The 12,316-nt window shown below is 40.0% G+C and overlaps 1 protein-coding gene across 1 annotated transcript; it reads right to left on the bottom strand.

The window, feature by feature from the left end:
* Positions 1-10,838: 10,838 nt before the first annotated feature.
* LOC127684153 (olfactory receptor 1G1-like) lies at positions 10,839-11,681 on the bottom strand. Its single transcript, XM_052181117.1, has one exon. It carries the CDS (start codon positions 11,679-11,681, stop codon positions 10,839-10,841), a length of 843 nt encoding a protein of 280 aa, XP_052037077.1.
* Positions 11,682-12,316: the final 635 nt, after the last annotated feature.

Genomic DNA, 12,316 nt, shown 5'->3' with positions numbered 1-12,316 from the left:
TGTAGAAGGACATCTGGGATCTTTCCAGCTTCTGGCTATTATAAATAAGGCTGCTATGAACATAGTGGAGCATGTGTCTTTATTACTTGTTGTAGCATCTCTGGGTATATGCCCAGGAGTGGTATAGCTGGGTCCTCAGGTAGTACTATGTCTAATTTTCTGAGGAAACACCAAACTGATTTCCAGAGTTGTTTTACCAGCTGGCAATCCCACCAGCAATGGAGACGTGTTCCTCTTTCCCCACATCCTCTCCAGCATCTGCTGTCCCCTTTTTTATCTTAGACATTCTGACTGATGTGAGGTGGAATCTCAGTGTTGTTTGATTTGCATTTCCCTGATAAGTAAGGAGGCTGAACATTTCTTTAGGTGCTTCAGGGCCATTCGAGTTTCCTCAGTTGAGAATTCCCTGTTTAGCTCTGTACCCCATTTTTCAATAGGGTTATTTGACACTCTGGAGTCTAACTTTTTGAGTTTTTTGTATACATTGGAGATTAGCCCTCTATCGGATGTAGGATTCGTAAGGATCTTTTCTCAATTTGTTGGTTGCCATTTTGTCCTATTGATAGTGTCCCTTGCCTTACAGAAGCTTTGCCATTTTATGAAGTCCCATTTGTCAATTCTTGTGCTTAGAGCATAGCCATTGGTGTTGTATTCAGGAAATTTTCTCCTGTGCCCATGTGTTTAAGGTTCTTCCCCACTTTCACCTCTATAAAATTTACTGTGTCTGGTTTTATGTGTAGATCCTTGATCTACTTGGACTTGAGCTTTGTACAAGGAGATAAGAAAGGTAAAGGCTCCACAGAGGCCCGAACAAAGGGAAACTGAGAGGGGTGAGGAGGGAGTGTGTTGGGTGGAGAGGCATATACATAGAGGCAGGGGGAAGGAGGAAGGGGAATGGTTGGGGGGGTCTTAGAAGAGGGAGGATATTAAGAAAGGTTTTGACAATGTAAATGAAGACAATATTCAATAAAAAATAAATTAAAAAAAAGAATGGGTCAATTTGCATTTTTCTGCATACTGACCTCCAGTTGATCCAGCAACATTTGTTAGAAATGCTGTCATTTTTTCCACTGGATGTTTTTAGCTACTTTGTCAAATATCAGGTGACCATAGGTCTGGGATGCTTTTCTGGGTCTTCAATTCTAGTCCTTTGATCTTCCTATCTGTCTCCATAACAATACCAGACAATTTTTATCACTATTGCTCTGTAGTATAGCTTAAGGTCAGGGATGGTGATTCCCCCAGGAGATCTTTTGTTGTGGAGAATAGTTTTTGCTATCTTGAGTTTTTTGTTATTCCAGATGAATTTGAGAATTGCTCTTTCTAGATCTATGAAGAATTGATTTGGGATTTTGATGGGGATTGCATTGAGTCTGTAGATTGCTTTCAGCAAGATGACCATTTTTACTATATTAATCCTGCCAATCCATGAGCATGGGAGAGCTTTCCATCTTCTGAGATCTTCTTTGATTTCTTTCTTCAGAGGCTTGACATTCTTGTCATACAGATCTTTCACTTGCTTTTGTTAATTTGGATACTGTCTCTGTGCCCTCTGCTTAGTCTGGCTGAGGGTTTATTTATCTTGTTGATTTTATCAAAGATCCGGCTCCTGGTTTTGTTGATTCTTTGTATAGTTCTTTTTGTTGGTACTTGGTTGATTTCAGCCCTGAGTTTGATGTTTTCCTGCATTATACTCCTATTGGGTGTATTGACTTCTTTCTGTTCTAGTGCTTTCAGGTGTGCTGTTAAGCTGCTAGTGTATGCTCTCTCCAGCTTCTTTGTGGAGGCACTCAGAACTATGAATTTTCCTCTTAGCCCTGGTTTCATTGTGTCCCATAAATTTGGATATGTTGTGCCTCCATTTTCATTAAATTCTGAAAAGTCTTTGATTTCTTTCCTTATTTCTTCCATGACCAAGGTATTATTGAGTAGAGCATTGTTTAGCTTCCATGTGTGTGTGGGCTTTCTGTTGTTTTTGTTGCTATTGAAGACCACTCGTACTCCATAGTGATCTGATAGGAGGCATGGGATTAGTTTGATCTTCTTATAACTGTTGAGATCTGTTTTGTGATGAAGTATATGGTCAATTTTGGAAAAGGTACCATGAGGTGCTGAGAAGAAGGTATATTCTTTTGATTTAGGATGAAATGTTCTCTATATATATCTGTTTAATCCATTTGTTCTAAAACTTCTGTTAGTTTCACTGTGTCTCTGTTTGCTTTGTGTTTCCATGAGCTGTCCATTGAGGAGAGTGGGATGTTGAAGTCACCCACAATTACTGTGTGAGATGCAAAGTGTGCTTTGAGCTTTAGTAAAGTTTCATTTATGAATGAGGGTGCCCTTGCATTTGGAGCAGAGATGTTCAGAACTGAGAGTTCTTCTTGGTGGATTTTTCCTTTGATGAGTATGAAGTGTCCTTCCATATTTTGATGACTTTTGGTTGAATGTCAATTTTATCCAGTTATTACAATGGCTACTCTGGCTTTTTTCCTGGAACCATTTGTTTGGAAAATTGTTTTCCAGCCTTTTACTCTGAGGTAGTGTGTGTTTTTGCCACTGAGATGAGTTTCCTGTATGCAGCAAAATGTTGGATCCTGTTTATGTATCCAATCTATTAGTCTATGTCTTTTTATTGGGCAATTGAGTCCATTGATGTTAAGAGATATTAAGGAATAATGATTGTTGCCTGTTCCCATTGATTGTTCCTGTTATTTTTGATGTAATTTTTATGTTTGCTTGGTTATCTTCTTTTGGGTTTGTTGAACGATTTCTTTCTTTCTTTCTTTCTTTCTTTCTTTCTTTCTTTCTTTCTTTCTTTCTTTCTTCTTTCTTTCTTCTTTCTTTCTCCTTCCTTCCTTCCTTCCTTCCTTCCTTCCTTCCTTCCTTCCTTCCTTCCTTCCTTCCTTCCTTCCTTCCTTCCTTCCTTCTTTCTTTCTTTCTTTCTTTCTTTCTTTCTTTCTTTCTTTCTTTCTTTCTTTCTTTCTTTCTTTCTTTCTTTCTTTCTTTCTTTTTTGAGAGCCCAAGTTTTAAATGTTTATTTTCTGTTTAGATAAGTCACTAATATCAATGTTCCTTAATTTTCTCATCCATAAAATGGAGTTACTATCAATATCGTCCCTGCTTCCTTGCTATGGCGGTGAAAGGTATTGAATATTTTTACTTTGTTGTTTATTGTATAACAAATTCTTGGGGAAACACTGGACACAGGCTTATTCACATCAGAGAGCAAACCTACAAAAGCTAAGATATTGATGCTAGCAAAGTGTAATATGGTGAACCAATGACTTTACTGGAGTAACTTACAAGTATATAGGCAAGAGTATTCTTTTTTTTTCTGAATGTGCAATCTCAAGTTTATTTATTTATTTTTTTAACATTTTATTCGATATATTTTTTGGTGTGTAGTTTCCCTCCTTTTCTTATTTTTTTCCATTTATTATCCTTTGAAGGGCTAGATTTGTTGAAAGATATTGTGTAAATTTGTTTTTGTCATGGAATTTACCTTGGTTTCTTTGTCTATGGTAATTGAGAGATTTGCCGGGTATAGTAGCCTGTATTGGCATTTGTGTTCTCTTAGCATCTCTATGACATCTGCCCAGGATCTTCTGTCTTTCATAGTCTGTGGTGAGAAGTCTGATATAATTCTGATAGGTCTACCTTTATATGTTACTTGACCTTTTCCCCTTACTGCTTTTAAAATTCTTTCTTTCTTTAGTGCATTTGGTTTTTTAATTATCATGTGACAGGAGAAATTGCTTTTCTGGTCCAATCTACTTGGAGTTCTGTAGGCTTCTTGTATGTTCATGGGCATCACTTTCTTTAGGTTAGAGAAGTTTTCTTCTATAATTTTGTTGAAGACTTTTACTGGCCTTTAAGTTGGAAATCTTCATTCTCTTCTATACCTCTTATCCTTAGGTTTGGTCTTCTCATTTTGTCCTGGATTTTCTGGATGTTTTGCATTAGGAGATTTTGCATTTTGCATTTTCTTTGACTGTTGTATCAATGCTTTCTATGGTATCTTCTGCATCTGAGATTCTCTGTTCTATCTCTGTATTGTTGTTGATGCTTGCATCCATGACTCCTGACCTTTTTTTTTGTAGGTTTTCTATCACCAGAGTTGTTTCCCTTTGTGATTTCTTTATTGTTTTTACCTCCATTTTAAGATCTTGGATGGTTTTGTTCAATTCCTTCACCTGTTTGGTTGTGCTTTCTTGTAATTCTTTAAGGGCTTCTACCTGTTTACCTGTGTTCTCTTGTATTTCTTTAAGGGAGTTATTTATGCCCTTCTTGAAGCCTTCTATCAGCATCATGAGCTTTGATTTTAAATCCAAATCTTGCTTTTCTGGTTTGTTGGGGTATATAGGACTTGCTGTTTTGGGAGAATTGGGTTTGGATGGTGCCATATTGCCTTGATTTCTGTTAGTAATGTTCCTACATTTGCCTTTTGCCATCTGGTTATCTCTGGTGTTAGTTGGTCCTGCTGTCACTGGCTGGTGCTTGTCCCTCCTGTGTGCCTGCAAGCCTACCTCAGCACCCCTTTGTGACCAGCTTTCCCCTGGCACTGAGTGCTGTGGGGCGGCCCAGCTCCTGGGTGCAGGTGGGGCCATGGTGGACTGAGTCCCAGGCGATCTTACACTCGGGTGTTCTCTGAGTTCCTGGATGTAATAGCCCACTCCTATTACTATCATTATTATCTATTATCTATTATTATTATTATTAATTATTATTATTAATTATTATTATGGCATTGTTCAGCTTCCATGTCTATGTTGACTTTCTGTTATTTTTGTTATTATTGAAACTAGCCTCAGTCTGTCGTGATCTGATAGGATGCATGGGATTATTTCATTCTTTTTGTTTCCATTGAAGCCTCTTTTGAGATTAAGTACATGGTCATTTCTGGAGAAGGTACCATGAAGTGCTGAGAAGAAAGTATATTCTTTTGTTTTAGGATGATATGTATTATAGATATTTGTTAAATCCATTTGGTCTATAACTTCTGTTAGTTTCACTGTGTCTCTGTTTAGTTTGTGTTTCCATGATCTGTCTGTCCATTGTTGAGAGTGGGGTGTTGAAGTCTCCCAGTATTATTGTGTGAGGTGCAACGTGTGGTTTGAACTTTACTACAGTTTCTTTTATGAATGTGGGTGCCCTTGCATTTGGATTATAGATGTTCAGAATTGAGCATTTATCTTGGCTGATTTTTCCTTTGACAAGTATGAAGTGTCCTTCCTTATCCTTTTAAATAACCTTTGGTTGAAAGTTGATTTTATTTGATATTAGAATGTCTGTTCAGCATGTTTCTTGGGACCATTTGCTTTGGATTTTTTTCCCAGCTTTTCACTTTGAGGAAGTGCCTGTTTTTGTCACTGAGGTACATTTCCTATATGCAGCAAAATGCTGGATCCTGTTTATGTGTCCAGTCTTTAAGTCTACATCTTTTTGTTGGGGAATTGAGTTCATTGATGTTAAGATATATTAAGTGTCAATGACTGTTTCTTCATGTTATTTTTGTTGTTAGACATAGAATTATATATGTGGGACTATCTTCTTTTGGGTTTGTTGAAAGGCGATTCCTTTCTTGCTTTTCCTTTTCTTTAATAAAATGTATTTTATTTTTATCACTAAGCAGTTTACCTATTCTTTCCACAGCCCAGCATACCACAAGGCTTGAACAACATTGTCTGAGGCCACCAAGACATATTTGTAGGTAACTTTATGAAGTAGTTCTACTTTGAGAATTAGATGCCTCAGAGAACTGAATTTGAGACCTTATACAGAACTCAAACTTCACTGTTGTTTCCTGAATGGTAAGGATTAAAGGAGCTGGTACCTGTGCTTGGTACAAGACCCAGCAGGTGCCATTCACAAGTTTTCCTAAATGGTCCACCATGAAATGAGAGCTGAGAAGTTGGGCTGGGAAAATACAGAACAAGGGATAGTGAGTTAGAAGTCTGGGCAAGACAGTCTCCATCCTCTTTGCCTTGTGCTGGGAGAACTGAAGGAGACTGTTCCTATCCCTGGTTGGAATAACAAAAGACAGTGATCAATGAAACCAAGGACAATGGGCAGCCTCACTCTGGAATGGAATTTCTCAGTACCAACAAGAGGCTTGTTCTCCAAGGAGGTCATTATGAATGAGAGCCAAGTCACACAAGACCACTTCTACACTCTAAATTCTTTAGGTCTCTGCTAGATCACAAGACAGACAACAGTGACAGAGTGTGTTTATGGGCAGAGTTGGGCAAAACAAGCTGGCTAGGAATCTGGAGTAGAGTCAGGAGGATGCGGCTTCCCATTGGCTGACATGGCACAATCTTTTTCCGGTTGCTGTTTGGCATATTGATCCAACAGGGAAGTTACCTGGACAGGGTGATGCTGAAGCAAGTAGTGGGTCTGGACTGTGAGGTGAGTAAGCCCTCCTACCAACTCCCCCTATAGCTGCTCCAGGATGGGCAGTTTGGCATAGTCTACAAGTTGAGTTCCTGCCTCTGAGGATGGTGTCATCAACACAGCCACTCAGCAGCATCAGGAAAGAAATGCTCTTTAAGATTTATACCATTTGGTCCAGCAGTGGTGGTACATGCCTTTAATCCAGCACTTGGGAGGCAGAGCCAGGCAGATTTCTGAGTTTGAGGCCAGCCTCATCTACAAAGTGATTTCCAGTACTGCCAGGACAACACAGAGAAAAGGTCCTAAAACATTTTCTAGAAAATTCCAAATATCAAAACCTGCATCTCTTTTTGTTGGACACAATTTGTTTCTGGTCAGTGAAGAGTCCATTGTCAAAGAAGTGGTGCCAATCTTTTTGTTTTGTTTTGTTTTTTGAGACAGAAAATTGTCCCCTGTACTTAAGGCCATGTTCTAAAAGACAGCTATCAAAAAACTGCTACTATATCTTGACCCTGGAGCTAGATGAGGCCTGACTCCTCCTTGGGGGTTTGTGAAGAGGTGGTGGCATCTAGAGTTGATGGCAGGTTTGGGAGGAATGTCCTCAGTTATAGCCATTAGCTTCTGCTGCTGGAAGTGCATAGCATGTGGTGGGTCACAGCCTTGGAGCCATGGCACATAGTCTGGAGGGTGGGCAGTCAAGTCAACCAGGGTGGGAGACCTCCTTAAAGAATTCCAGCCAGTGCTGCAGCTATCACTACCTCTTGCCTTTTATTTTCATCTTTTTTAAATATTGGATAGTATCCCATTTCCTGGTTTCCCCTCCAAAATAACCCCATAGCAAATAAAGACTTCTACTGAAAACTACAATTGGACAGAATGAGGAGATCAATAGATCATGAATAGCTCAACCTTAATAGATACATGTGAAGTACATCACAGTTCCCAAATGTGTGGCTCAGGGACCATGGCAGATAGATGAGCAGCTGCTGCAAGAGTCAGAATACTAGCAGGTCTGTTGTGAAAGTCTGTCTTAGAAATGGCTGCATGAATAAGACAAGAACAATGGAGATACCAATAGACATGGTAATTTGTCAGGGTCCCACACCTAGAGAAAAAACTGAAGGTAACTAATGCCTCCTGGGAGAAGGAGAATTAGTCTCTATCAGAGATGAGTCACTTGTTGTCTGTCCAGTGCACAGTGGTCAGGTATAAATACACAAACAATAGAAAAGGACCCAGCCGGTTTGTGTGTGTGTGTGTGTGTGTGTGTGTGTGTGTGTGTAAAATAGTAGTAATAAAAAGAGGCTATCAACTTGACAGTGGGGGAATATGGGACGGACTACTTCAGGGAGGGTAATTGGGAGGGAATAGAAGGAGGAAAGGGAGGAAGGAAAGTGATATAAGAATTCTATTTTAATTAAAGCTTTAAAAAAAATCAGTGTTGATGAAATGGGAAAATTGAGAATCAGAAAAAAGATGAAAAATGCCAGTGTGCATACGATACATAAAGGTGAGACAATTTATCTGATTAAAATTTGGGGAGTTTAAGTTGGAGGCAGTACAAGATAACAAAGTAAGTGTGAATTCTAGTCTAGAAAGACCTATTTGAGCTACTATGTCCTGCCAGAGTTTTTTTCTGTTTCACGTTGTCTCTGAAGCTAGGCTTGGTCAGCTCTGAATCTGTCACATCACAGCTCTTTACAGTACTGGTCTTTTCTGGTAATCCCAGTTTAAATGAAGCCATACTCCAGTGGGTCTATGAGTGTGTTTCTTGATTTTCTGGTCTACATTTCCTTCCTATGTGCTCTGATTTTATTCATGATAGTTCAGTGAAAAAAATAGCACACCATGTGAAAATGAAAAAAATAAAACCTGCTGACTTTTTAAAGGACTCTGCCTACATAGAATGTTCTCATTCTACTGTTAGCATAAGAGAGCACATGAAGGGAGACTGTCTAATATGACAATATGTGACTGAAATCGTGAGATGTAACTACTCACAAAGCAAAAAGATAAATAATGATGTGGGAACGCCAACGAAACAGATGCCTGAGGGATATAATATTTTAATATGCTCTTAGCTGAGGTGCAGTTCAATAGCTCGTGCTATTTTATTCTTTTAAGAGGCACTCTACTATTCCCTACTGGTGCTGGTGAAAGGCATCTTCCACCTCACTATGTTAGCTTCCTTCTTCCAGTTGAAATGGCTTTAGTGTAAGAAAAGGAGGCCCATAGCCAGTCTTGGATGCTACAAACAGTTGCTTTGCTATCCACTATAGCATAGTGATATTCCCTTTTCACGTTTTTTCTTGGTACTTTCTTTTCCTTTCAAAATAAGATTTCTTCCTTTCTTCTTCTTCTTCTTTTTTTAACCAAGAAAATATTGGCCATATTCTACAATATCTTTTTAATATTTGCTAGATCAAACATCAGATATAGTAAAGTCAGGAGAGTATTCTAGTTACAGATCAAGTGGGGAAGCACACAGGGAATTATTTCTACAGCATTTTCCTCATCAAAGCAAAACAAAGACAATGTGACAAAGATTATTGTCTTCAGGAAAAAATAACAGGAAGCCACAACATAAACAGTAGTCTTCTCAAAATGGAGGAATGATGGATGAGTATTTTAACCTTTCTATTTTATGCTTTGTATTCTTACTATAATGCACACACATTATTTTGCAACAGGCAACCACAATAGAGAGGGAAAATGGGAAAAGTCAGTTTTTTGTTTTAGTTAAGCAATGACCACACACTGTCAGAGCCTTTGACATGATCTCACATCAGTTATTTGGGAGCAGTCTTCTTCTCTACTGGGACTTCATTACCACTTCTAGAATTATTCTTAATCTCTTATTCTCAATAAAATCTTTTTTCGATTCAATTCTGTGAATGAACTATTTCCAACGTCATCCTTGGAAATGGGCCCTGAAGCTTAGAGCACTTGATCCTATTTCTGTCCACACATCATTTTGATGGAGTGACCTCTTCTCTGTAGACTGAGTCCTCACTACCCCCTGGCTTGAATGCTTTGGGCAGTGGTTAGTTACTACTTATCAGAAAAGTCTTGTTCAGCAAACCTTTCCCCCTGACTTCATTCCTAACAGTAGCTTGTTTAGTAAGATTATTGTCTCAGTCACTGTTCTATCACTATAAAGAAATACAGCAAATCTTATAAAGAAAAGCATTTAATGAGGTGATTGTCTATTGTTTCAGAGGCTTAGTCCGTTTTCATCATGGTGGGGAGCATGGGGCCATGCATGATGCTGGAGCAGTAGCTGAGAGCTACATCCAGATCCACAGGGGAGGGAGGGAGGGAGGGAAGGAGAGAGAGAGAGAGAGAGAGAGAGAGAGAGAGAGAGAGAGAGAGAGAGAGAGAGAGAGGAAGGAGGAGGAGGTGAGAGAGGAGAGAGAGAGAAGAGAGAAACAGAGTAACAGAGAGAAAGACAGAGAGACAGAGACAGAGACAGAGACACACAGAGAGTAAGAAAGAAACAGAAAGACAAAGAGACAGAGACTGGGCCAGACATGGGCTTTGGAAACCTCAAACATCAGCAAAATTCTAGATACTTTCTTCAACAAGGCTTTACTTTCTAATCATTTCAACCCTACTAAAGAGTTCTACTTCTTGGTAACAAAGTATTCAAATATATGAGCCTCTGATAGCCACTTTTATTCAGACACACTGTATTATGCTGCTTGCGGTAGAATATACTTGTAATTCCAGCAGTCAAGTGGCTGCAGCAGGAGGGTCATAAGTTAGAGGCCAGCCTCAGCTGCATAGTAAGTGCCAGGAAACTCTGGTTATCAAGAATGATGTTTCAGAAAACAGAAACAACAAAGACCAAAACCCCAAAACCGTGTTTATAAATAGTTTTCTAGCTGCTTTTCAAAAGATCTCAAACAGTCCAGCAATGCCTTTCCTGAGGACATAGCACTCATTAGTTTAATATGTGACTGTGAAGCATGATGGCAGGCACCTCCAAGGCTCTGAGGTAGGCAGAGTCCCAGGTCTCATGAACAATGTTTGTTCCTACTTGTAGTGTCCCCATCCAGTCAATAAAATGCCTTTTTAAAAAATAAAATCAGTTAGCAAATATGTTTTTCCTCTCAACCCAGCACTGAAAAATCTTCCTGACATTCAGTGAGCTCAGGTTCACACGCCATTGTTACTAAGGCATTAAGTGATGCTGAATAATGTCCTCTTTATCTGTTTGCATTTGTCTTTCATTTCTGTCTTGTCCTCCCATAGGAATTTTCATCCCCTCCTTCTCTCTTGGTCATCACTCCATGCTCAGTTCATGAGTTCTGGTCCCGTCAGTCCATGCCAGGCATTCTCCATTGGTCAAACATATTTGACATGCTGAGCATCCATTTTTGCACTGAATTTGAGTTCTTCAAAAATTGTTATAAAAAACCTGGGCTTTGACTCTGAAGTATCATTTACAGATTACAGTATCTCCCCAAGCCAAACAGTTTCCACAAAGCTCCCTTCATGTCTTTGTTCCTCAAGCTGTAGATAAAAGGATTGAGCATGGGGGTGACCATTGTATAAACAATGGATGCCACTATTCCAGTGTCTGCAGAGTAGGAGGATGACGGTTGGAAATACACTAGAAAGGTAGTTCCATAGAACAGAGTGACCACTGTCAGATGTGATCCACAGGTAGAGAAGACTTTATGTTTTCCCCCAGAAGAGGGGATCCTGAGGATGGTATGCACAATATAGGCATAAGAGACTAGGACACAAGTGAGAGGGACCACACCGGAGAGGGCAGCTTCAGCAAACATCATGAGCTGAAAGGTATGGGTGTCTGAGCAGGCAAGCTTGAGGAGCGGGAGAAGGTCACAGAAAAAGTGTGGAATGGAATGGGAGGCACAGAAGGAGACTTGAGCCATCTGGAGTGTGAGTGAAAAGGCCAGGAGGCTGGAGCAGAGCCAGGATGTGGCCACCAGCAACAGGCATCTTTGGGGACACATGATAGTGGTGTAGTGTAGTGGAAGGCAGATGGCCACATAACGGTCATAGGCCATCACAGCCAATAGGAAGTCATCAAGCATGGCCAGTGCCAAGAAGAAATACATCTGCAGAAGGCACCCAGTGTGGGAGATGGTTTGATGCTGGGTTTGGATGTTGGCCAGCACTTTGGGGACAATGGTGCAGCTGTAGCAAGTATCAATGAAGGACAGGTTGGCTAGGAAGAAGTACATGGGTGTATGAAGATGCTGGTCAGAGACAATGGCCAGGATGATGAACAGATTCCCTAAGAGGGTCACTAGGTACATTGCCAAGAAGAGTGTGAACAGGAGAGGCTGGTGCTCGGGGTGGTCAGCGAAGCCCATAAGGAGGAAGTCAGAGATGATGCTTTGGTTTCTAGTTTCCTTCTAAGGCAGATAAATTGTCAAGGATCCATATTTAAATATACTGGCTTTTAAAAAGTTCAGAGATTCAAAGACTTTGGTCAGAATGCCATTTGGCTTCTCCAAAACTGTATTATGGCAAGTTCCCCCGAAAGATTGTTCGAATGAATCTAAACTGGATTTTTTCTCATGCTCTCTGTCCCTTATCTCCCTCTGTATCTCCCTCTCTCTCTTTCCACACTCTCTATGAATGTTCTACTGCTTGCATGTGTGTGTACCATATACATGCTTGGTGCCCACAGAGGCCAGAAAAGGGCATTGGATGCCCAGGAAATAGGATCATAGACAGCTGAGGGCTACCCTGTGAGTGGTAGGAACTGAACAAGTTCTTTTGGTAGTGCATCCAGTGCTCTTAACTGCTGAGCCACCATTCCAGCTCCTAAATGGGAATTTATACCTCCTCCATCTTGGCTTCTTTATAAAGGCCCCCAAGATTGCAGTTTCAGCCTCAGTTGGCACAATTTATTTCTAAAATTTAATAGACAGTACTAAAATTTCTT

The sequence above is a fragment of the Apodemus sylvaticus genome, chromosome 5, assembly GCF_947179515.1.
Source record: "Apodemus sylvaticus chromosome 5, mApoSyl1.1, whole genome shotgun sequence".
Lineage (NCBI taxonomy): Eukaryota > Metazoa > Chordata > Mammalia > Rodentia > Muridae > Apodemus > Apodemus sylvaticus.
This window is presented reverse-complemented; position numbering and strand designations above follow the sequence as displayed.

Excerpts from the sequence above, each read along its gene's own strand:
- LOC127684153 (XM_052181117.1), bottom strand. The coding sequence starts at position 11,681 with ATGTACCTAGTGACCCTCTTAGGGAATCTGTTCATCATCCTGGCCATT.